Below are 25,292 nucleotides of genomic sequence, written 5' to 3' on the forward strand. Positions count from 1 at the left end.
AAGTACACTTGAAGCCGAAGAATGTCAGACAGGCTTTGTTTGAGACAATAGATAAGAGAACAAGAAAGCAGTGATCTGAAATTAAAACTGAGGGTACTGGAGTGGAGCTTATGTGTGTTCTTTGACTGAGTACTTCTCAGTCCTACACCTGTTACGTCTTAAGGGAAAGCCTAAGATTGCTTGAGCACTTGAATGTTTTGAAGAAGAGCACTCCTCTAAGCTCTGCCAGCATTAGGCTGCCCGCTTCTGGTATGTAGGTTGTAATGTAACATGTGGAAGTAAAGCAAAAGCCTGCTAATTTTTGATAAACAAAACCTCTTGTTATAATCTCAGGTTACCTGTTATTGAATGTTTTTCTTGTGTCAGACGCAGCTCCGAAAACAACTCATCCATGAACTTATGCATCCCATTTTAAGTGGAGAGCTTCAACCACAGACTGTTCCAAGTGATGACTGTTCGCTTTTGATCACAGCTTCCAACAGTTTGGTGGCAGACCATCTGCAGAGATGTGGCTATGAGTATTCACTTTCTGTTTTCTTTCCAGAAAGTGGCTTAGAGAAGAAGAAGGTAAGTTTGGTAATCCATTTCCTTAAAGACTTCTGTACGAGCTTTACTTTCTGGGGAGTTGCTATATTCCAGCAGAATTGACAGAAATCCCTGTTAGGGATCATCTCTATGAAAGTCTTAAATATTATGAAAACTTTAAACTCACAGTAAGCTAAAAGCACTGTATTGGAAAGGCGTACCCTCCTAGCCACATGCTTGCTTCACCCATAGCCATGGTTTGACGTGACAATTCACATGGCTGTGTTGCAGGCCACTTGGGGAACCAACCATTATTAAAGCTAGCCTCATTTTTAGCCATTCAGTTTTCCTGAAAGTGTGGTTCATGATCAGTTTCTGTTTCTAGTTATGAGTTCTGGCTGAAAAGGGCAGCCTTTGCCCTTTATTTGTTTGTCCTCTGTGCGTAAATGATAATATGGTGATTTTTTTTTCTAATAGAAAATTAATTTCTTGAGCTGGTGAGCAGTTAGTTGTCATTTGGATTAGTGAGCTCATCTCATTAATACGGTAAATTAAGAGAAGAGGCAGGGGAGGGTAGCAAGAGCACGCATCCTGGTTTGGGAGGAAACAAAACCCTCTCTTCACAGCTTCAGTTTGTCATGGAACTATGCACTGACTGCCATGTATCTTTGGTAGCAGAGAAAAGCCAATGCGGTACTTCAGCAGTAAGCTTCTGAAAATGGTTTTGCAAGGTGATAAATAGAGCTTTCTCAAATGGAAAACATTCGACAACTGTAAAATGATTGTTAAAGTATTTAACCTTTTCTACTTTCTCTTTTTTTATTTTTCTGAAAGCTGTTGTCTGTCCAAGATCTTCTTCAATTATTGAGGATCAGTCCAAAATCCAGTTTGTACAAATCACTGGTAAAGTTGTTTTGATTCTCAAAGTAAGCTAAACTTACAGTTGTGATGATGTAGACTGGCTAAAATGCTATCTTCTTTCTTACAGACTTTGGGAACTCAGAAGGAGAATAAAGGTAAAAGATACTTGTGTATGATGCAAACAATGGTAGTTGTGTCACCTTCAATTTTATTGAGATGCTCGCAAGAGAAACTCAGATTTATTGAGCATATGTTGGTCTGGATCACTATGGATTTAATAAGATTTTGAAACCTGTACTACGTAAGGTATTAAATATAATGATCTTGGATGTTTTTCACTCCAACGTTGACAAGCTTCACAACCATTAACTTGCATGTACTTCAAACTTCAGTTAATGACTTAATAGACTTTTTTTTTTTTTTTTTTTTAATGTGGGAAATCATTCTTACATCTGCATGATGAAATGTAGCTAGATGAAATAGCCAGGAATATCTTGGTCGTCAGAAACCACTGTTCCCTAATGTCATTGTAATTACGGTACTAATACTCTGCTCCATCAAATGACCGTACGGTCAAAGAGACAAAGAGAAACAGAAGAAAGGAAAAGAATAAAATAGAATAGAATACACTTTTAATAAAAAAATACTTCCAGTAAAAATCAATAGTTTACTAGCATTGATTTTTATTCAGTATTCACTGTGTTCTTTCAATGAATTGAGTTATTTTTATTCGCGTAGTGAAAATGACATTATTTACAGGCTTGAAAATTAAATTTTAATATGAGCTTAGAAGCAACTAATCTGTTGGATCTTGAAAGGTTTTCTTATGCAGGTTTTGATGGGGCTTACAGAGCATCATTTAAGTAAAGAATGTCATGACAGAGAAACTCAGACAATCTCCATGCCTCCTTACAGAGAATCTCTTGGTAAGTGCAGCCTTTGCAAGTAAGTCTCCCCAGCAGTTCCATGTTGGTAAACGATATGGGTGGTTTACATTCATCACTTATCCAAATGCAACCTAAAGTAACAGTGAATAGAGGTTATATGTTCTGGAAAACATAACTGTAACTGCATGCATTGCTTTTCTGTGTCATAGTGTCTCAGTTTTTTAGGCACAGATTGGGAATTTTTGAATTATAATACACACACAGTATTATTACAAAAATGTAGAAGTTACATGCAAAAGAAAACTCTTGTCCTCTGTAGTAGGGGGGTGAATGTCTAAATACGCCACAAATAGTGCCTGAACAGCTGAGGCTGTCCTGTTGTATGATGTAGAGCTGATAAATGGCATTTCGGTGCTACCACTGACACATTTCTATGATGGTGATATTTAGGTACACTAAGGAACTTTGCACAAACCCATAGTGCCATACAGTTTTTGGTGGGGTAAGCATGATCACTAATTCATGACTAACTCCTTTTTTATAGCTGAGAAACTTCAGCTCATCGATGAGCAGTTTGCTGATTCCTATCCTCAGCATCATAAATACGAACCTTTAGAAGGCAAACTTCATGAATATAGGAAAGAAATAGAGAAGCAACTTCAAGCAGAGATGTTTCAAAAGGTATCACCGTGGTGACTGAATTTCAGGGAGAAATTTGTGAATACTGACACCTTATAGACCTTTAACATTTAAGAAAACTTGAAGAAAAATGGCTGATCACGAATAACTACAAATACAAAAGGCAAAGTTCATCAGTTACCAATCTTAGTTTAATGAAATTGCATGTGTATATTCTTATTTATCCTTTTTTTTTTTTTTTTAAATAATAAATCTGCAGAATGTTAGGGTCTTTATCCTGATGTTAATTTGGTAACACAATTTTTCTTATTTTGCTTTTAAATTGGTACATTTTGTTTGCTCTTTGACTACTTTGTGTTACTGGGAAATGTTTATGTTTCATAGTAAACTATTTATTTCCCTTCCCAGGTACAATTTTGAAGCTTAAATTTCAATATAATGCAGGGCATGAATTGTTGCTATATACTTTGACATAAATTAAATTTTCAATATTGATTAGAATTTACATAGCATTTCAAAACGTTGCACAGAAACAAAATCATAACATACACAACATTATGAATTATTCCATGCTTTTTCCTTCCTGTAATTAAAGACAGAGTTCTTTTGAAGTATTTTACTTCACTTTGTGAATATAAAAAGCCTGTCAGTAGTTCATACATATGAAAAATGGAGCAGAGAATATACTGCAATTCACTGTATGGTTTGGGTTGTTTTTTGTTTTGGTTTGGTTTGGTTTTTTTCAGATCAATAGCTTATTTCAATAGAAAAATGGGTGAATGTATTCACTGATCAATTAAAACTTTCAGGCACAGATTAAAAGGCACCCATCTTCATATAAAGTGTTTGAGGAAACCAACTTATTCATATTTATTGAGATAGAAAAGTAGAAGGATGGAGAGTTAAAACTGAAGTCTGTGCATTTTATCTTCATTTTTCCTTTAATTTTTACTCCCTGGTAGGCAGTATATTTTTGGTACATAAAACATGCTAATTTGGGTGTTAAGTTTGTCTCAGTTTAAGTAAAGCAGAAGATGGGAGACTAAAGCAGATACAAATCACTTCTCAATTCAGTTAACTTTAAGATTCTTTAGCAATGTTTAGTGAATTGCTGTAGGACATTTCTAACCCACTTTGTGTATACGCAAGTCAGACTGCTGTCTCACTGCTTTTCACAAATCCATCTCCATAGGACTGAACTCCTTAACCAGTCTCACAATTTTTCCATTGCTTCTTTTTTTTTTTTTATTTTGCTCATATTTTTTCTCCCATTTTTCTTCTCTTATGCTTCCGTCCCGTCTTCAAATTTTGAAGAATTGCGTGAGGAGAGATTGATTGTCGTTGTTGTTTTGAAAGGGTTCAGTTTAACCTTCTTTTCTTCCTTTATGTAAAAGCTACAACATTTTAAAGAAGTTGAAATAGCCAAGATTAAAATGGAGGAGAAAGCACAGACCCAGAAAGAAATCTCTGAGCTGCGGTATGAGTTAGAAAAGACACATCAAGCAAAGGCTGAAGCCTTGGTCTCTCGTGAAAAGAATGCTATTGAAAGGCTTCAGAAACAACAAGAGGTGAATTTCCAAATACTTGTTCTTAATCTAGTACTAAGTGACTGTGAATCAATTAAACTGTTCTTTTCTCTGTGGCAGGTTTATCTTCAGTTCTTATTCAGCTTACTAGTGAAAACTTGGAATTTACTTTTGTTCTCATAAATAGAGGAACCTGTTCAGTAAATACAGTGATAAGTATGGTTAAATATTTAAGTAAATTTGCCTGGAAAAAGAGCAGTTCTGCAAGCTACTGTTGAGTTATAATAAATGCTTTTTAATCTGTTTTAATAACTTCACTGAATTCAGACCACTGAGATTTTGATACGACTGTTTGCTCTTCTATCTCCAAAACACAGCTTTTAGTTCTACTACACATTCTTTCAGTTGCTTAGAAGAACTCTGAACTAAAAGGGATACATAGTCCACATGGTACAGATATACAGATAGATGTCATTATATCTAGAAGAGCTTCAGTAGCTATTGCCTTTGCTGTAAGCATCTCCTTTAATGATAGATACTGTGAAGTGAAACTAATGGTAATATTTTGTGATTCAGATAGAAGCAAAGGAAGTATATGCTCAGAGACAAAGTCTACTGAAAGATATTGAAGTCATGAGGACCAGAGAGGCAGAACTGAAGCAAAGAATTGAGTCATTTGAAATGTAAGTTGCTGAAGGGTGTTTTCAATTCTAAATGTTGTTAGTCGTCTGGAAAGCATACTCCAAGATGTTACTGCTTCTGTGAAGCTGGAATAGGTTTTTATATATTCCATAAGTTGTGTTGGCATTTTGAAGATTGTTGTGTACTATCTCAGTTGGCTGGGACACCTGATACAAAGAGAAGCCTTTTTTTTTTTTTTTTCCATTCCTCTTCATCCAGCCAAATCACTGCAGCATCAATTTGGAGGCAAGGAACCATATACTTGCTTTGAAGGCCTTAAATTAAACAGTAATGGTTTTGAAGGCCTTAAATTAAAAAAAAATAAACAATCAACACAGGATATAACAGTCCTAACAGTTGCGATGCGTGTATATGATGCTTTGCTTTTTTAGAGTTGTTTTTTCCTCTAGTAAGAATGTTGTCTGTCAGTTTTCCTTGGTCAAACTGGGAAATAACTAAACCGTATCCTGCCAGGTTTTAAATACTACCTAAGTTTATTACTCTGTCATCTCTTTTATATGGCAAAATGAATATCCCGCAAAAACGTGTCTTTTCTTTCTCTAACAATCCAGCAGAGGGTGCTGATAGTGTTGGGCATGATGCTCGATCTCTTTTGAAGGCTTTCTGGTGTGGAAAGCTGAGCTGGGGTTACCCTAGGAGAGCTGCATAATTGATTGGTACTGGATTTTAATTAAGTCAATTTATTTTCTGTCAGACCTTCTTGTTCTTAATGAGTTAGAATGACAGGTTCTAATCATAACTTTAAATTGCTAAGGTGTTCTAAGCAAGCACATCGCCTTTAATAGCTCTAAATGGTATTTTAAGGAAAAAAAATTGAAAACTCTGAAGTTTTGGCTTTGTAACTGGTCATTGTGTATTTATTAATATTTCAGCACTCAGAAGCTTCAGGAAGAGAAAAATAAAACTATTGAAGATGCACTTCGGCGTCGAGAAGTTGCTGTGAAGAACATAGAGGAGACTTACGACCAAAAGCTTAAGACTGAACTCTTAAAGTAATTTTTTCTTTTCTCTCTAACAGAACATATGTTAATTCTTATGAAAATAGAATTTAAAAAATTATAGGATTTCTTTTGAGAAACATAACAAAGTAAGGACTTACAAGTTTCCACTCTTGTTTTAATTGCCTAGAATTATTTACATTTTTGCTTCGCTAGCAAGACAAGATGTTCTGTCAGATTCAGAAAATGCTTTGTATGGAAAATAATTTGACTTTTGATTATAGGCTATATTATTTTTGTAGATTAAATCCTGTGTTCTTTATATGGGAAAGAGATGTGAGATAAGTTGTATGTTTAGACAAGAGGATGTGAAGCATTAGTAACTTCCTTTGACCATGATTAAAAAAACTGGCCCTTTTATGGACACAGAAAAGTAATAGAGGTTAAAGTACAGTTAAAGAAAGGTTAGAGGTTTCTTGGAAAAAGAGTGAGAGACACACCAGCCCACACAGGCAGGTTAGTTCTTAGCTTAATGCCTCCTTGTTTTTGGGATCTCTGTTATACGTCACCCTCTCTCACTGACTCTATTCTGCTTCAACATAATTTCAAAGAATTTGCTTTGAAATGCCCTTTGAAATGCTCATCTGTGACCACATTTGAGATTTTCAGTGAGCATATCTCACTGTTACTGCCTGCCTTTGAGTGCTTTGGTCACTTGGTTTCTTGATGCTTTGGTGCAGGCAGATGCTTTCAGTATGTTACTGCTCATGCTTGTGTCATGGCATGAAACAGTCATCCAGTTAGAAAGGTAAATGGAATGACTGATGTATTGTGTGACTTATTTTTGCAAGCCAACTGTTTGTATCAGCTGCCACACAGTAAGTATTATCTGTGTTGGCGTGTCTTAGCTTAAATTGCCGAGGAAAGAGCAGGTTTTGGTGAGAACGATGTCTCAGCTGGAACTGAGTAAGATACCAGGGTTTTGTTAGAGAATGGAATGCAGGCCTAACTGACCCATCTTGGTAACTTGTTTTAATAATTTAGTCAGTAACAGCTAGTTACAAGAAATCTTGTAACACTCCTGGAGATTTCCATAACATTGAACAGTAAAGATGGATGACTACTGGGCTGTAAGTACCTGGGCAGTGCTCAATGTCTGACTGGTTTGTGGTGGCATGCAGAGAAGCCAAGGGGACATTAATGGCCTGTACCATCCAACACCTTCATCCGTTATCTGGATGATGACTCTGTGTGCTGTCAGCAACTTTGAACATGAGGCTTAATTAAGGGGAATGGCTGCCACAACAAATGGTGGTGTTTCGATGCAGGTGGACTTTGGTAAACTTGGGGATTTTGCCAACATAAACCTTAGGGTTTTAACAAAGCTTAGTACACAGGGCAGAGAATCCTTCTGCAGTGGCACAAGTGGGGAGAAAGAATGAACTGAGCAGCAGCCTCTCTGGAAAGGACGTGGAAGTTTCAGTGAAAGTCAGGCTGATGTGATCCAACAGCGTGCTCTGGCAAATAAGGCCAACAGCACAGTGGGTCACATTAGCAGCAGCTTGGACAACTGGCTGAGGGGTTGTTTTCCCCCTATGGTACTGGTGTAGGCTGCACTCTGAATATCATGCCAAGTTTTAGGCCCCTCAGTTCAACAGAGTTGTAGAGAAGTTGAGAAGAGCCTAGTAGAGGTCTGTGCAGGTAGTGATGGTGACCTCTGAGAAGAGGTTTAGGGAACACAGTTTGTTTAATCTATTGTAGGCCAGGCTTGATGATCTGGGAGCATCCTGAAGCTGCTTGAAGTTTTCAATCTTCTTGCTTCTAGATACCAGCTTGAATTAAAAGAAGAATATATAGCCAGAACCAATAAAGTTACTGAAGATGAGAAAAAAAATAAAGGTAACCGTCTCTCTGTGACTAATACAGCAGCCATTGAGAGCATTTACTAACAGGTATCAAAGCAGCACAGTTACTGAACAGTGACAGTGTTCAGTAACATAGGTGTTGGTGGCCAGAAAAGCCACCAACTCAGGCTTTGAAAATCATGTAGCCAGATCCAGTGGCAGGTCAGCAACTCCTTGCAGTTCAAAATGCAGTGAGAACCAGGAGCTGGTGCTTCACACGGAGGCTGAAAGCCTGCTTTTTCAGTTTCCCAGCTCTTTGTGAAATTGTCCCAGCTCACTCATTTCCTAATTGAACTCTGGTACAGCCTGATTGAATCGTTGCCAGCTTCTAAATTTATTGTGCACGAGATGTTTAACCAAAGCTTGAGAAGAGAGCTGAGACAGATAGCATGTTTAGACTTCTAAGTTGGGGTCATGTGAAAGAAAAGATATATCATGTGCATATGAATTTGATTTACTTAATTCTAAAATAGTTTTACACATGCATTGTATATACTCATGCAGTGATTTACATAATTTTGAAGGTGTATGTATACATGCATGACATTCAGTTATTATAAATTTTTGAATTAAATTGAATGTTGGACTTAGCAAGTTAAATTTTTTTGCTGATGCAGTCTTTAATGTAATTGTCTATTAATTTAATTCATCATTTGTAATCCTCCCTACAGAGAAGGCTATGCTTTTGCGTGAAGAAGCTGTTGCTGTTAACTCCAAAAAGGAAGAACTCAAGCAAGCTGTGTCACGCACCAAAGAACTTGAGGTGATGTTAAGCATAAATTTAGAGAAACTGTATGCTAATAACTGCGTGTGAGCTACATTTATAAAAATATAAGTGAAATAAAAACCAGCTTATAGTATAACAGTTTTTCTTCAGAAACATCTTCATAAACTTCTAAATTGTTCTTTATCTGCAGCTGGATTTGGAGTCAGTGAAGGCTCAGGTTCTGTTGGTAAATAAACAGAATCAGTTGTTGACAGAAAAACTGAAAGAGGTATCAGACTATCCCTTGCTAAAGGAGGAGAAACTGGAGCTCCAAGTGCAGAATAAACTACTTAGGCAACAGCTGGATGAGACTCGCACTGAGAACCAGCACCTTCGAGACAGTCAGTGTGAATGATTTAATCCTTTTCTTGTTTGTGTTTCCCTTTGTGTTTTTCTTTAGAAATACGTTTTCATTGAAAGACATTCTTTGTATTATGTGTGCTGTTAGTTGGCACTAACCCTCCAGCTGATGAATCTATGTCCCTGACATTATATTTTCTTCAATATATCTGTGTAGTAGAAATCCTGAACTATCTATCTATAATAAGATGAATATCCCTTCCATCTCTTGAAAAGTATGATATTTCCAATAATAGCACTAATATGGTTAATAATGGTAAAAATAATATTGAGTCTTGAAGGGTGAGCCTGTGTGGAACCAGGATTTGGACTCCTGGCTTTTGGGTCCTTTCCAGCTCAGAACGTTCTTTGATTTTGTGTCTGTAGTTGTAAAGTGCTAATTATTTTTAATGTGCACCTGAGATTACTGGAAGGTAGAGATGTATGCACCAGTTAGGTGGGGTTGTGTGTTTTCCTTCTATAGTAGGACGATGTGTCTAGTTCTTAAGCAACTATGTGAACAAAAACTTCAGTCCTTTGTAAAAGAAAGAAAAAATCTTATGTACTTGCTTCAAACGAAGCCTAATTTTAGAAGACTTTGCTATGTCCTTGAAAGCAAATGAGCTTTAAGTTTCAAAGAGATATCTTATAGAGAAGTGAACAATTACTCTATGTTAAACTCTGATATTTCTCTTTTGTGGAAGAACTGTCCCAGCCTTCCGCAGAGCACCTGGCCTGTCAAGCAGAGCTGAGGAAGGTGGAACATTCCAGGAGGCTGGTGATGGATGAATTTGAAAGTCATAAGCAGTTTTCGGAAAAGCAGCTCCAAAGTGAGGTAAATGATTCTTTCTTATTCTTGTCATCTTGTTAACAATTATCTGTGTACCTGTGCAGGTTGCTCTGCAGGTAGTTAGGGGAATGCTTTGCATTTTGCCCGTTTTTATAACTTGCAGAAACAAGGAAGCAACAACAAACTTCAGCCAACCAAACAACCTGAGTAAGTCTTTTCAAGCCATTAAGTTGTCAGTGCTGACTTTCACGGGTTTTGCTGGACCTGAAGAACACTTAGAAAGAAATGAGCATTCAAACAGTTGAGATTATTCTACTTTTAAGAATTACTCTCTCTTTTTTCCTCTGGATCTGCTTTAGGTTGAGCGTTCTGCCCAGTTAAAGACCCAGCTGTTGGACTCTGAAGCTACTGTCAGGAAGTTAAATATGCAGGTTGAAGATCTGAAACTACAGTTGAAACAAACACAGGCAGGTTTGTGTCTTGTACTAAAGAAGTCCTTTGTGAAGTTTGCTTACCTAATCAATGTAAGGACTTCCAGATTCTGAGAAAATCCTTCAGTTAAAGTATTGCCATGGAGTGTGTTTCAAGTTTAAAGTTAAAATCAGTTTAAAAGCCTTAAAACTGCACTTTCAGAAAACAAACACATAGGAGGAGTAGAAAAATGTTCTTCTTGGATCACTTACGTTCTTTTTATTGTCTCTGTTTCAACTCAGGATAAAGACATTAATATCTGGTGATAACATAATCTTTTTTTTTCACGGGGGTGAATTGTGTTTTAATGCATTTTGATTTGGGAATGTTCATAGTAAGAATATTTGTATTTCATCGCTCAATATTTAAATCTAACTTTTAAATGGTCGTTGCCAAAACTAATAACTTAAGCACCTCACACGGACATTAGGAAGGCAAATATATTTTGTAAGGCAATTCAGCCCCCTGAAGAAATATAATTCTAAAGTTGCTGCTATCAAGTATGATAACTTTCATTTTTGGTACACGTGCAAATAAATTACAAACATAGAATCGAATTCTGCAATGATTATACATTGCATAGAATATGTTGCACCATAATTCAGTACATGCAATGCCTTCTGTTATTCACTAGACCAATATGTGTATTTTCATATATGGCATAACTAACAGTACTGTTTGTAATCAGAAATTCATCAGTGTCAAAATAACAAATATATTTTAATCTAATGAAGAAGTTCTGCTTGGAATTCTATTTTGTGGCATTGTTAACGATGTTATTGAAGAACCATTTAGATAGAATAAAAATAAAGTGGTAATTTTGCTTAGAAAGATGGGTCTTTAGGGCATACTGAAGCAAGCAGGCGAAGCCCGAAGCTGACAGTTCTGAAAATTTCAAAGTAACTGATGATTTTTGAGGAATATTTTTTATGTTTTTATTATTTTAATAACCCGTTTGAATGTGTTGGGTTACTTTTTCCTTATTTCTTTTTGATCTAAATAGAGGCAGACTTTTAGCCTAGCTTGTGTCCAGCATACTGTAATAACGTGATTGGATATACTGCATCCAAAGGGGTGACATTTTGTTTCCTTTTTTAAACACAACTGAATTAATGACAACAAAAAAACTGTTTGGTTAAAATATGTTTATAAGATAGAGTTCTACATGGAGGAATTACATCTGAAGTTAATTAAATTGATGATAATTTGCAGCTATGTGGCTACATACGAATACATTTAAACTAGTACACTGAATTCTCAAAATTTGAATAAATCCATTTTAAAATTATTTTGATGAAAGAAAGTGCCATGTGTTATTACTTCTGATTAGTTATGGATCTCTCTCTTTGTCTTATCTGTCACTCACATTCTTGATCTGGAAGCTCTGGAAAATGAAGTGTATCGGAATCCCAAGCCTTCGCTCGTTGATCGCTCTGTCATTGACCTCATTGATGATAGGATTGTACCTCATGATATTTATACAGAGAGCATATTCCTGAAGAATCCCATTGTGAGTGATGTGGTCAAGGGAAGTGCTGTGCCAAGAGCTGGCTGTCACCAGCAGTTACAGACACGTAGTGCTTCTCCAGATTCTGACCTGGAGTGCATGGCGCAAACCTGGGCTAGAATAAAAGAACTGGAAAAAGAGGCAGAGTATTTGGAAGAAGCCTACAGAAATTACCAGCATAGGATAAAGCAGGATACAATTGCAAGCAGAACACCAAGAAAGATGCAGTCCCCTTTACCTCTCCAGTGTGCTGTTAGTAGAGTCCCCTTGACTATGCAGTGTGAACTTTTGGAGGATAATCCTGGCTCCCAGCATTCTCTGAGCAGTCCAAGAGGTGAAAAATACGTTGGAAGACATGAGCAGCCCGATGCCTTTAAAAATCCTTCAACACCACCACACAAAGGAGTGCCTCCTCCTAAATGCCGTTCTTCTACTCCTGTCTACAAATTGGAAAGAGTTCTCAATAACAAGAACCTTTCAGATGGTAAGTTACAAACGTTACTATGGGATCTGATTGGAGTTCCTCTTGCATGACTCAAAAGGAAAGGTTTAGCACTGGTTACCTTTCACTCATCAGTTTATTTTCTAAGGAGCAGGACAATCATAGCTGCCCCTTAGCAGGGATCACCTGCTCCAGCCCCTGCCCCAGCAGGACACCCAGAGCAGGGTGCCATCCCCACATGCAGGTGGCTTTTGGAGATCTCCAGGGAGGAGACTGCAGCCTCTGAGCAGTCTGGATTAGTGCTCCATCACCTGCAAAGCACTGGAGTGCTGCCTGGTGTCAGAGAAAGTAGGAGACAGAATGTGCTAGCTGTTAGGAGTATCCATTATTTGTGGAAACAATCCCTAAAGAAATACATGGAGAGAGGCTGCATGCACTGCTCTTAGTTCAGGTAGTTTTAAAGGTGAGGCTATTTCATCTCATTCGTGACACGTGTAATCCAATTATATGCAGAGATTGTTTCAGAAGTTGCTATTCAGTATAACTACTTTGGACCACTACTAGAAGTGGTTAATTGTGATTAATCTTCTATCTATATTCTTACCTTTTCATGTAGTTATTGCAGTTTCACATGCACAGCAGAAGGCTGCATCATCTGGCTTCCATTAGATTCTCTTTTCCAACCTGAAAGGTGTAGAATTGCTTTTATTCTATTGGCTGTGGCATTGTCATCAATATTCCTGAGCAATTGTGAGGGAGAAAGGATTAGTGTTTGGTCTTGAGTTTGGAATATTTTAATTTGCTATTAGTGCCTAAGAATTATTCAGTAACTTTTTTTAAGTGGCAGTACTCAGAAAAGAGTGAAATAGAAAACAATTGAAGATTTCAAAGAAAACATGTTCTTCTGTTTCAAATCTGCAGTACATCTGCTTCTTGAATCATGCAGTTCTTGTTGCTCGCTCTATATCAAAATGGATTTAATAGAATGAAAGAAATACTAACATAAATACTAAGGACAGCTTCTGAATAAAAGAAACACGAGAAGGGCAGCTGAGTTTGGAAGAGCGTTGGCTGAGGTGAGCTAGTGGAAAATATGAAGAGCAATGAGTGATGTGGAGGGGGCAAAAAGGGATTGATTGATCAGTGCTTCACAGACCACAGAATCCTATGATGTCTGAAGAAAACAGAAGGAAGTACTTCTTCATATCATGAATAATTTGTGGAATTTATTGCTTCTGTGGCAACAGAACTAAATGGGAAAATAAAACATCCCTACTGGGAGGGCCTGGAAGGTGGTGGTGGCAGGGATTTGTGGCCAGAGGCGAGATATCCCTGTTCTCATTTTCCTGTTTCCAAACATTTAATAACAGACGCTCTTGGAAATATGCTACATCTGAACTATTGTGGCTCTCCTTGTGTTTAAACTCCTCCAGCAGTTTAAAAAGAAAAAATGTGTGGTTTCTTCAGTACATTCCTAAATTCTCCAGATAAACTTCCTCAGGTCTTGCCACCTCCAACTTTGCTAAGTGTATTAACTATTCTCTCTCTCTCTCCCTCCTTGTTTGTTTGTTTGTTTGTTTGTTGAGCTACTGTCTGCTTCCAGAATTAACAGCATCCCATTTGTCATAGTGTTGTGAAGGTTGAAGCAAATAAGTGACTATTTTTTAATTTCTTTTATCATGGAAGGGTGGACCTGCCTTCTCCTATTATTACTTACTTATCTGTTAAAGCACTACTGCATGATGAAAGCACAAGCTCCTGGAGTGTGTTTTGAAGTAGATTTTTGTTTCAGAAAGCAGGAAAATGAGTAGAGAAGTAGAGATTTTTAGATGAAATTTTCATTTTCAAGAAGAAACAAATAATGGGACAATGGATTTAGATGAAGAAAGCTTTTTTAAAAAGCTGAGGAAACTGGTGACCAAGTGTGCTGTGAAGATGCTGAAAGAAAAGATGAGCTGCAAGTTATTTGGCAATCTGGACAACAGACTATTCAAATTAGAAAGAAAGACATTTATAGTGAGACATCAATGCAGATTGATCCTGTAGCTCTTAAATATCAGGAAGTGCAAAAAGTAACACAAAGGATACGTGAGTGCAAGTAAATATGAAAGTCATTTTGGCCCTGGAGCATGCCCAGAGAAGGGCAACAAAGCTGCGAGGGGTCTGGACACAGGTCTTATGGGGAACAACTAAGGGAACTGGGATTGTTCAGACTGGAAAAGAGGAGGCTCAGGGGAGCCCCCATTGCTCTACAACTGCCTGAAAGGAGGCTGTAGTGAGATGGAGATTTACCACTTCTCCCAGGTAATATTGATAAGATGAGAGGTGATGGCCTCAAGTTGCACCAGGGGAGGTTCAGATCAGATGTTAGGAAGAAATTTCTTCTCAGAAAGAGTGGTGGGACAGTGGCACAGGCTGCCCAGAAAGGTGGTGGAGTCATCACCCCTGGAGGTGTTCAAGAACTGTGTGGATGTGGCACTGAGGGATGCGATTAGTAGATGGTATTGATGGTAGGTGGGCAGTTGGACTAGATAATCAGAGTGGTCTTTTCCAACCTTAATGATTCTTTACTTCTATAATTCTACCATTTGCAAGCTTGATTTAAAGCCTTTTTAAGGCATTGTTAGTTTTTATTTTTCCTTAGTTTCCATGGAAGCTCAAGGTTACTCCTGTCATACAGTCTGTGGTATCCTTCCCTAATAACAAGTAAGGGGATAAGATCTTCAAATTTTTTCTTCTTTCCTTTATCATCCATTTTCATTAATCTGTAGAAAATGAATGCTCTACTTTGTTTCCTAATGAAGAATGGCCTTTGAGAGACCTCAAGCATTCTCTTTTTCTGGTCTAGTATGCATATTGCTAGCTTAGAATACAGATCAGCTGCGTCTTCACTTGATGCCCAGTATGGGAAAAATTCTTAGGTATTTGGCAAAAGGGTTGGATTTTGTGAGGAACAGGAAAGTATTACGGGGAGCTGTTAATCATAGGACTCGTGAGCAGAAAATTTATGATAGCAGAGTATTGTAGAGGAGAATTCAACTACAGGGGGAAAAAGATTAGAAACAGGACTTGGGTAGCTGTAGGCATGAGAAAATGATTTATTTAAAGGCATCACTGCTTAAAAGTAATTTAAAAAATTGAAATGTTTGTTTGTTTGTGAGAGGGAGGAGAAGGGGCAGACCGGGAGGGTGCTTTTGGGTCGCCAGCAGATCTGAAATGCCAAACTCTGTTTTCCAGACAAAGTTGCTCTGCTTTTCTCAGATCCTACACTGCTGGAAATAAACAGTACGACAAAATTCATATTGCTTACAGAATTGGATGTTAGCAGCCCTGCAGTGGCAGTGCATGCACAGTGCAGTTATACACGGTTTGTGGAAACCAGGCTCATCTGACAAGTCGAAGGATGAATAAATGATTAATACAATTTGTGTTTTGCTTTTTTCTTATTGTGCAGGTGCCAGTGACTCTTACCTTGCCTCTTCCCAGCGGAGTGTCGATCAGGTGCTTTCTCCTATTTCAAAGCCACACATTCTTTCACGTTCTGAGTCTCTTTCTTCCTCACCATCCAGTCAAGGAGAGAAAATTAGGTAATTTCATTTACGAAACAACATTTTAACCTGCATTGTAAGGAGAAAAAAACCCACCCACAAAACTTCATGGTAGTAGCTGCTTTTACAATTCAAAGAAGCCATGAATTTTATGTCGTAACTTCTCTAAGGGTGGGTAACATTCCCATCCTTAGAATGTCCTCTCCCTTTCACGTTTTCCATATAAAACTTCTCATGTCAGTGTTCTGATGAACATCTGAATGCTGTTCTTTAAAACAAAGTGTGGTCTGGGTCATCATGTTTCAAAAACGCTGCAGGATGTAAATCTATAGTGTCAGTTAGGTTCTGTTTGATTTTATTTCCTTACACAGAAAACCACTTTCAGGCAGCTGAATAGGAGATTTGTTGCTAATAAATTATGTGAAACAAGTAGATGTAAATGTAATTCTAGCAGTTTGCTCACATGAGCTCTATTGGGATTTGACAGATGTGACTCTTTAGTGGGCTTCTGCATCATCTGTGCACGTATGAACCTGATAAGACTAACAGTAAATTCTGATGTTGTCGACTAACATGAAAACAAACCTCATTTCATAAGACAGTTGACTCTTTAGAGGAATACGCTTCATCAAGCTGTAATGCTGACATGTTCTTTTCTACTAAAATCATCTTAGTGTGCCTGCAGAACTTTTCCCAGAACAGGAATTTGCAGTCTTCTTTACATGTGTGATGGGTAGCAGACCTTTTCTCTTGTTCTCTGTGTTTTAAGGTCTTTGCTGAGTAAATGAATAACTCTGAAAAAATTAAGCTGCGCAGAGGTCTTCTCTTTTTTTCTGTCTTTCTAATTTCCATATATAAAATTATTCTGTAACTAGTGGTTACCAGTGCCTCCACTTTCCAAGATTGAAAATCTTGATTCTTCAGTAAAAGCTCAACTGTTCAGTATCTGATGTGTCATTTCCTAGGAAAAGACACTTGAATCAGAGTCTTGCTTGCCATCGTTCCAGATTTTATTGCTGTGGAAAGATGGTTGTGCTAGGTCAGCTCTAGTGGTCATTTGTAGGGCTTGTATTTTCTTGCTTAATATGCATTTAGTGTAGAGACAGTCTCTCCTGTAGTTAGAATTTTGGAAGAGTCTTTATGTTCTTGGCCTTGAAAAGAAGCTATTGAGATTTTTAGGGACTGTGAGATTAATTCTGACGTTGGTGTTTGCCTTCCCATGGCTCTCCTTTGTCTGTTCGTTCACGTTTTCTACAGTGTGCATCAGGTTTGCTGCATTGCTGTGACAGAACTTAGAAAGGGAATGCTGAGTGGTAACTTACATGTTAGGATTTTATGGGAAAATGCTCCGATGCTGTGAGGAAATGTACTTCTTTGAAGAGCATTGGAGAATCTGAGCTACAAAAAGGAATCCACTGTGGGAACAGAAAGCAGTATGACCGAGTTGTGTTAGAGAGAATAGGCAGTGGGTGGTGGCTGCTTTCTTGGGTTCCTTGCGACAGATCGAGGATGTGTGGTCCCAATAGCTTTGTCAGACTTCCTGCTTTCCCAAGACATCTTTAAAGGGAAAATGTTGTTTTGTTTAGGATTTTGGAGGGTTTTTGTGCGCTGCGCTATTTTCTGTTGCTTTAAGTATTTGAGAAATGCCATGTGTGGGCTTCTCCACTTAGCTCCCATTATTAGGCAAAAGCCACATTACTGATGTCTGCTGCGGGATTAGTTTTGTGACCTGCAGGTTTTAAGTGATGATGGGAACCTAAGTGAAAAGAAAGGAAAGATGCTGTTATAACACCAGTAAACCATTAAGTTTGACTTCTGTCAGTGGGGAAGGACTGCTTCTCTGATCAGGGCCTTCTTGTTTATTTATATTTCAAAATATGAGCGGTGTGAAGGAAGCCAGTAAATACAGACAGGAAGACTGGAGTTACAAGGCAGATGAATGATCTGACTGTTCCTTTTTCATATATGGCTGAAGCTGACTGAGGCTTGATAGTGGTTTTAGGCTTAAAGTAATTTTATACACTAACAAAATAGTTAAGATGGTGTTGGTTGCTTTTTGTTTGTAGCTTAATGGTCATTCTGAGCTTAAGTCTTGCGATTTATTTGGTGTAAATGGGGCAGCATACCAGCTTGTACTGAACATGTCTCATTACAGGGGTATGGTTTTTTCATTCTCTGCTTTTAGCCCTATGGAAGACCTGAACTGCTTAGAAATTCTAAGCACAAACATATTTATGGAAGGGTGAAAAGCAACAGCTGGTGTGTAGTAAGCTCCTTTGTACAGCGCTGCTGATGAATTGGTGACCTGCACTACTTTTGCTATTCTGATTCTGGTCAGTTTAGCAGAAAGGTCACGTGGGAGATACCATTCTTTCACATCATCTTTCTGATTAGATAAACGGGGATTTAGAATGAGGGCACTAACCCCATTTCTTATTGAATTCTCACCCCTGTGTGTATGTTTTGCCAGACACGTAATCCTAATACGTTTCAAACGCATCTGTTAAAATGACATCGAAATGGGAATTAGTTGAACACAGAGCCAAAAGGAGGCTTTTTGGTGGTTTTTTTGTTGTTTTTTTATTTTTATTTTTATTTTTATTTTTCAATTGACTGTGTGTCACACTGTTGCATGTCTATTGTTTCAGTCCAGTGCCTTTATGTCACATGTAGGACTTGGGGAAAGGCTGTGGGGGCAGTGCCTTATAGCAGAGGGCTGTCATTCGGTAGAAGTTAGAGAAGTGTATTTACTACCATAACTTTGGAGGCAGAAAGCTGCAGCGTTTTGCTTGCATGAGTTTTACATATGGTTTAATGGGTTGCTATGCATGTAAATAAACCTGTATTTAAACCTCAAACTACTTTTTGCTTAAAAGTTGTATTTTAAATTATTTACCTTCTTCCTCTTTCTTTCAGACTTCAGAATCAACGGATAGATAACAGAGATTTCAGTGGTAGTCCAAAACCAGAGAAACTGGTATATGAGGACCTTGAAGAGCACATTTCTCCTCTTGAATGTAAGTTTTAGTACAATTTTAGATAGTTTATTTAATACTGTAGGGTTTGAGAGTTGCAAGACAATTGTCTTGACAGTTTAAAACTGTAGCCAGAAATGAGAAATTCCAGCTCATGCTGGAAATAAGGAAAAAGAAACTGGCTCAGGTAATGAATTCTTTTTCTTCTTATTTGCATCTTTAGAAGAGGATACGGAGTAATAAATAGATGCTGAATTCTCGTTGGTTTTGAAATTTGGGAACATTCTTGTTCAGAAGTCTTGCATAACCTTGCTCTGACTAATGCATGTCAGTCTAACACTTCCTTTAAAACTGTGAGGGTTTTGCTTGTTAGTTTGTTTTAAGGAAAGCATGCTAAGTGTGTAAGCAAACCTGAGGCCTTACTGTATTTGCTGCATAAAAAACAAAATCACAAGGAGTGGTTTTCATTGACAATATTGGAGCAGTGTTAGCGAGTTGTAATTCTGCAGATACATTTTTGGAGCTATTACTGCTCATGTTGAGTTTTCCTTCAGTAACTGAGGCTTAGGTTATGAGTTAGAAGTTACTTTTGAAATACGTATAACGGTGCAAGGAACTCTTGAAATTATTTTGGCATTGATCAGCATCATAGAGCATGTTTGGAACATGGTTAAGTTTCTGAAACACAATTTTTATCTTTTTATTTATTTGTTTGTTTCTTTAATTTTTTTGATCAACTTTGGTAGCAGGGGGAATTTTGTCACTGTGTTGTCTTTCGTGTTGTGTGCTGCAGAAATGTTTTCTTTTTTTATGCACTGGAGTCAGTTGTAGAAAATTTCACATGTAAGGAAGGTACTGTAGAAAAAAAGAGAATAATAGAAGTTAATGTTCTTTATTGCCATTTGTGTATGAAGACAGAAATAGAAGCACAGTTGTGGGCTTAATTTCCTGGTTTCTCAGCATTTGAAGAACCTATTAATGGTGGGCCTGAGCAGCTTTATCTCCTATGGAAACATGAGTTTAATTTAAGTAAAATTATCAGTGAGAAGGATGTGAATAGTACGCTTTAACACCTTCCTCATTTCCAAAATTCATCATGTTTATAGTCAGTCTTGAGACTGACAGATGTCATTGGATCATACATCATTCACAAACTGATAGTGAAGAGCTGGTTGTTACATGGGAGACAGAGAACAACTGAGTTTCAAGAAAATATGCTTCACTGGTGTGTTTTCTTAAGTTGCTTTCACATTAGAGATTTTTAGGAACACATTTCAATTTTATTGTGTCACATATGTGAATGGACCAGCATTTTCTTGGCAGCTGGGCCTGAGTACCTGCTGTGCCCAAATAACTTATTACCACTGTACCATTCAATGGCACATGTTAGTCAGTAGGAATGATATTATGAATTTGCATATATCAACGATTTCTAAATTAACAGTACTTTAGTTGAGTCAGACTGCCTGAATTCTCATGATCTAGAAGAGGAATCAGAATGGCTAAAAAAGGGGGGACAGTAACTTGGGGGAAACTATGAGGGAAGAACGTAAAATCCAAGTAAACGTAGTACATAAGGTATGAGTGGGAAAGAAAGGAAATTGGTGAGAGTACAAAAAAAAAAAATCAATGGAGTGAAGGAGATACCACAGAATATGGGGCGCCCAACACAAGGAGCTGTTGGAGTGGGTCCAGAGGAAGGCCATGAAGATGATCAGAGGGCTGGAACACCTCTCCTATGAGGACAGGCTGAGAGAGCTGGGGCTCTTCAGCCTGGAGAAGAAAAAGCTCCTAGGGAACCTTAAAGTGGCCTTCCAGTACTTGAAGGGGCCTACAGGAAAGCTGGGGAGGGACTTTTTTGTGTCCCTCACAAAAAGGAGTGTGTAAGAGACAGGATGAGGGGAAGTGGTTTTAAACTCAAAGAAGGTAGATTTTGACTACACGTTAGGAAGAAGCTCTTTACCATGAGGGTGGTGAAACACCAGAATAGGTTGCCCAGAGAGGTTGTGGATGCCCCATCCCTGGAGGCATTCAAGGCCAGGCTGGATGGAGCTTGGAGCAACCTGGTTGAATGGGAGGTGTCCCTGCCTATAGCAGGGGGTTGGAACTAGGTGATCTTAAAGGTCCCAAACCATTCTATGATTCTATGGTTTTAAGGTGACAGAAGAGAATGTGGAAAGCCTTGTTGCCATACTTTGAGTGAGCTTATCATGGTTTTATGATTTTTGGTTATCGGTATTCCACATCATAACATCATGTAGTGCACTGGGAGTTTAATTGTTAATGCTCCAGTTCTGGGCACCTGTCTGGAAGAGAAAAAGAACTGCACGCCCCAGGGGGCTTTGCAGTCAGGGAGGAGATATAACTCCTGGCAAGGTCACCCGATGCGCTCTTCTTCGTCTGCTCTCCTCCCTGCTGCTCAACCAGACTGCGCATCTCACCTCAGTGTTATGGTGAGGCCTGTCCACTTTTCGGACATTCTCTCTCATTGTATTTGAGACAGAGCTTTAGCAAGAACTGGTTGGGTGTCAGCTGCAATTACTTTGAGTTATGTGCTAGTCTTAAGGATGTGTTGCATCTCTTTCTGTCCATCTTTACAGAAAGGAATGAATATGTGTGAGGAAGTTTGTTTTTTTTTTCACTGCGCAGTAACCATGGGTCTTACAGTACTGTTTTGTCTGTTTTTCCTGCTTGTGCAGTCAACAGACTTCTAGAAATTAGAAACAGAAATTAGATGTTAATATTTAACCAGAACCTGTTTGTAATAGGATTCTTTTTTATCTATTTCAACGTTGCAAATACCCTGAAACATACCGATGCTTCACAGGGGAATAATTTTGATGTTGAAAACCTTACAATTTAAACCTGAAGAGAGGAGAAAGAAAAATAATAAAGGAAAACATTTTCTTTTGAGTGTAATAATCCATTATTATGGTCTTATGTAAAACATATGGAATTGAGTTGCGTTGGCAAAGCTGATAGCACGTCTTGTAGCTTGTGTAAAAAGCTGAAAATATTCTTACCCATACCAGAGAGGCTGGATGCCCTGTCCATGGAGGTGTTCAAGGTCAGGTTGGATGGGGCCCTGGGCAGCCTGGTCTAGCATTAAATGTAGAGGTTGGAGGCCCTGCGTGTGGCAGGAGGCTTGGAGCTTCATGATCCTTGAGGTCCCTTCCAGCTGAAGCCATCCTATGATACCAGTGCTAGGCTGGCACTTTGGCATAACTTTTCTGTGATGCCTTTGTCTAAAAATTCCTGTACAATAATTTTAATTGAAGAGATTCAGACCATGCTGAGAGAGAGACTGCTCAGTTTGGATGTGTTGTCATCATACAAAATACTTCAGTATTTACTGCAGTGTGGAAAAATGTTTGAAACCTCGATAGTATCTGAAAGATGGAACATTTATATTCTCTAGGCCTCGACCCAAAATGTAAGGAGATATGTGAGGTATCTGTACTGCGTTACATGAAATGTTTGGAAATATGGTTCTGTGTGTTTTGTGTCGGCTGCCTACCACAAGTGGCAACGTTTTGCAGTCTCCTGTAATGCTGGGATAATAGCAGTTTGTGTATTTTGCAAATAAATCTTGAAGATGGAATTGAGTACGAGTACAGCAGTTGCCTTTTTTTATTCAGAGCCATTTTTCACACGTGAAAGTATAATGCAGAGTATTTGAGTTAACATTATCCATCCTGTGCCCTGAAGAAGGCAAGGATCCTAATAAAATATGGGATCAAGTAATTAAAAGTTGTTTTATGTGCGTGAAATGGATGAGTTAAGTTTGGACGTGTAATTTTTTTGCGATCCGTGTCATGATTATGTAAAGAAATGAAAACATTTTGGTTTTCTATTATATATTTATTCATGATTGTGTTTTGGCTTGGTAAACAGATGCGTTCCAATAGCTAATTTAAAAACTAACAATTCGGTAATTAAATAAGCAAGCACAGCCTCTGATAATTCTTCATCCTCAGGGACACGGTCAAGTTTCCATGGAAGGAAAATGCTCAATTAGTGCTTATATTTATGAGCTCTAATGCAGCCATTCCCACACTTTGTGTCCATTCCTTTGCTCCGCTATTGTGATTACAGAATAATGAAGCCATTGTTTGCATTTCTTCTCCAGATCAGGGGGACATTCCAGAGCAGTGTGAAAGTGATGTCTTGCATCCATCTGGGGACACTGTCAATGGAAACCATGTCACAGCCACTGTGCGAGCAACAGCCACTTCTCCGCAGGACTTGAGTGAGTTCTCAGCTCAGAAACAAAAGTGAATGCCCCTTTTAGATGTCAACTGCGCAAAACAAAAAGCTAAATATTGAACATTCTGTAGGTCTGGGTGCTAAAGTGATTGAAAACTTATCCCAAAAGCATTATGAAGTAAAGAAGAAGGAATGTTTTCTTTTCTTTACTCCATGAGGATGACTTTTGTCGCCCTAATCTTGGTTAAACGCGTTTTTAATTAAAAGATTTTTATACTGTCTCCCCCCTTCCCTTCTTTCTACAACTTCTCCAGAGAGGATTTTGATTTTTCTTTTCACCTTTTTTTAGAATGATTATTGAATATTGTCTCTGTTCTTGGATATTTTCTGTACTCTATGTATGGACTATTCCTATTTTTCTCTTCACTCTGTTCCCGAACTGCGTTACCACAACGCTGATTTAATTCTTTGGGTGGACAGAGGTGATTGCAATGCAGCATATGCAGCTTTTCTAGTTGTGCTGGCTAGCAACACTCTATTTTTATTTAGAGAAGAGCTTGCTAGCTTCTAACCCAGTTGCCCAGTTTTTGGTTTGCCCATCAAATTGCCGTCTGAGTGCTGTTCCACTTATGTGGCTTTTCAGTATACTGGTCACATAGGCAGTCTGTCTTGCAGTAATGTTAAGAGATTTTTAAAGTACTTTGCTTTATAAAGAATTAGATACAACCACATTGCTGAGAGGGAAAGAATATAGCATGGGCTGTAAGGTAACAGATTTAATGAGAAATTTCAAGATTGGAATGAGAATTGCAGAGAGAGATTTGCCAGCTCTGCAGCCCCCACTCGGGTTCTCCCGTTCAACTCTTGGGCAGTCATACATCAGGCTGAAATGTATTGAAGTGGAAAAAAACGCTGCCAGATATATAACTGTGGTATATGTATTAAAAAAATAAAAATAAAAATCCAGTTGTTTTTCATTTACCCTTAATGCTATCCAGGAACCTGTAACTCACTTGAGTGCTACTGTAGTAGGTTACAGAAGTATACATGAATCATATCAGAGAGGTTGAAATAATTTTTCACAGCTGTGTTGGATCGAAGAGAGACTGAAGAACAAAATACAGAAGACAAACACTGGGAAGAGGAGAAGAAGGCCGGAGAAGAAAGGAGAGAGGGAGAACAACAGGGAAGAGGGGAAAGGGAGCAAAATGAAATGGAAGAGCTGAAGAACGAGACGGTGATTAAATATTTTAATTTCTGACAGTAATGGGGCTTTGTACTGCCATATTATTTTAGAAGTTAAAATAGATGTGGGTTGGAAATAGATTTTATTTTTCTATTTTTATTTTTAGACAAAAGTAGTAGAGGCAAAGTTCTTTAATACGTTTGTATGACTAACCAAAGGATCTTGCTAGAATCATAGAATCACAGAATGGCCTGGGTTGAAAAAGACCACAATGATCATCTAGTTTTAATCCCCCTGCTGTGTGCAGGGTCGCCAACCACCAGACCAGGCTGCCCAGAGCCACATCCAGCCTTCATCATCGAAGCTAGATTGTTATGCCAAGTAACTTTTCCACTGGAAATGGATGCTTTTTATTCCATTCTTCATGTTAATGATTCGTGTTCATACAGTTTCATATTGAGAATGCAAGTGTCACCAGATGACAAGCGATACACTTGTCATCTATCTGGTCTGCACTTGCTGCTGTGTGACATCACCAGAACATCTTAATGTCCATCTGTTCATTAGCCTTTATCAGGGTAACTACCCTAGCTAGGGTGTCTATGGGGTAGCAGAGGTTATAAGGAGACTGTATGGAGTTTAAATCCTTTTGAACTAATGAGCACATACTGAAATAGCATTCCAGCCTTTTGGGTACTGTATAGTGTTTCTTTTTTTTGCTCCCCGGCTGCCTTTCTTCTTCCTCTTCCCACTCTTAAGACCTCAGTTAATTCATTTCAGTGAATTACACAGCCTCTCAGTGTCAGCTCATCTTCTTCAGTCCAAATGAAGTTTTCCACCTCAGCCATGCTCTTTGGCCATAGAGAGAAGGACCTCAGTCCTCAAAATATTTTAGGCATCCTGACAAAGAGGGTTTTTTGAGTGATGCTTCTTGAATTTGACACTTGATTTTGAACTGCATGTAGCAGATGTAATGCTGTTTATGCTAGCACATTTCACTAAGTTTTTGCATTAAACCCTGCAGGTGTTTAGGTGTAAAGGTAATTTTTGACCTGATCGGTGTTTAATTTTATTTTTTTT

At 38.2% G+C, this 25,292-nt stretch overlaps 1 protein-coding gene across 1 annotated transcript in view; it reads left to right on the top strand.

Annotated features, from left to right (window-relative positions):
• The window catches only part of OFD1 (OFD1 centriole and centriolar satellite protein), a 29,402-nt gene that overhangs the window by 2,029 nt on the left and 2,081 nt on the right, over positions 1 to 25,292 (top strand). The window contains exons 2-19 of the mRNA XM_042868595.1: positions 367 to 567; positions 1,360 to 1,428; positions 1,514 to 1,541; positions 2,205 to 2,312; positions 2,818 to 2,954; positions 4,307 to 4,480; positions 5,015 to 5,121; positions 6,013 to 6,132; positions 7,904 to 7,977; positions 8,654 to 8,745; positions 8,900 to 9,089; positions 9,792 to 9,922; positions 10,237 to 10,348; positions 11,731 to 12,339; positions 15,752 to 15,884; positions 18,762 to 18,862; positions 22,950 to 23,069; positions 24,112 to 24,263. Coding sequence (XP_042724529.1) covers positions 367 to 567; positions 1,360 to 1,428; positions 1,514 to 1,541; positions 2,205 to 2,312; positions 2,818 to 2,954; positions 4,307 to 4,480; positions 5,015 to 5,121; positions 6,013 to 6,132; positions 7,904 to 7,977; positions 8,654 to 8,745; positions 8,900 to 9,089; positions 9,792 to 9,922; positions 10,237 to 10,348; positions 11,731 to 12,339; positions 15,752 to 15,884; positions 18,762 to 18,862; positions 22,950 to 23,069; positions 24,112 to 24,263 — 2,658 coding nt within the window. The remainder of the gene's footprint in view (positions 1 to 366; positions 568 to 1,359; positions 1,429 to 1,513; positions 1,542 to 2,204; positions 2,313 to 2,817; positions 2,955 to 4,306; positions 4,481 to 5,014; positions 5,122 to 6,012; positions 6,133 to 7,903; positions 7,978 to 8,653; positions 8,746 to 8,899; positions 9,090 to 9,791; positions 9,923 to 10,236; positions 10,349 to 11,730; positions 12,340 to 15,751; positions 15,885 to 18,761; positions 18,863 to 22,949; positions 23,070 to 24,111; positions 24,264 to 25,292) is intronic.

Source organism: Lagopus leucura, unplaced genomic scaffold (assembly GCF_019238085.1).
Source record: "Lagopus leucura isolate 7727_CA_CO unplaced genomic scaffold, USGS_WTPT01 Super-Scaffold_100001, whole genome shotgun sequence".
NCBI lineage: Eukaryota > Metazoa > Chordata > Aves > Galliformes > Phasianidae > Lagopus > Lagopus leucura.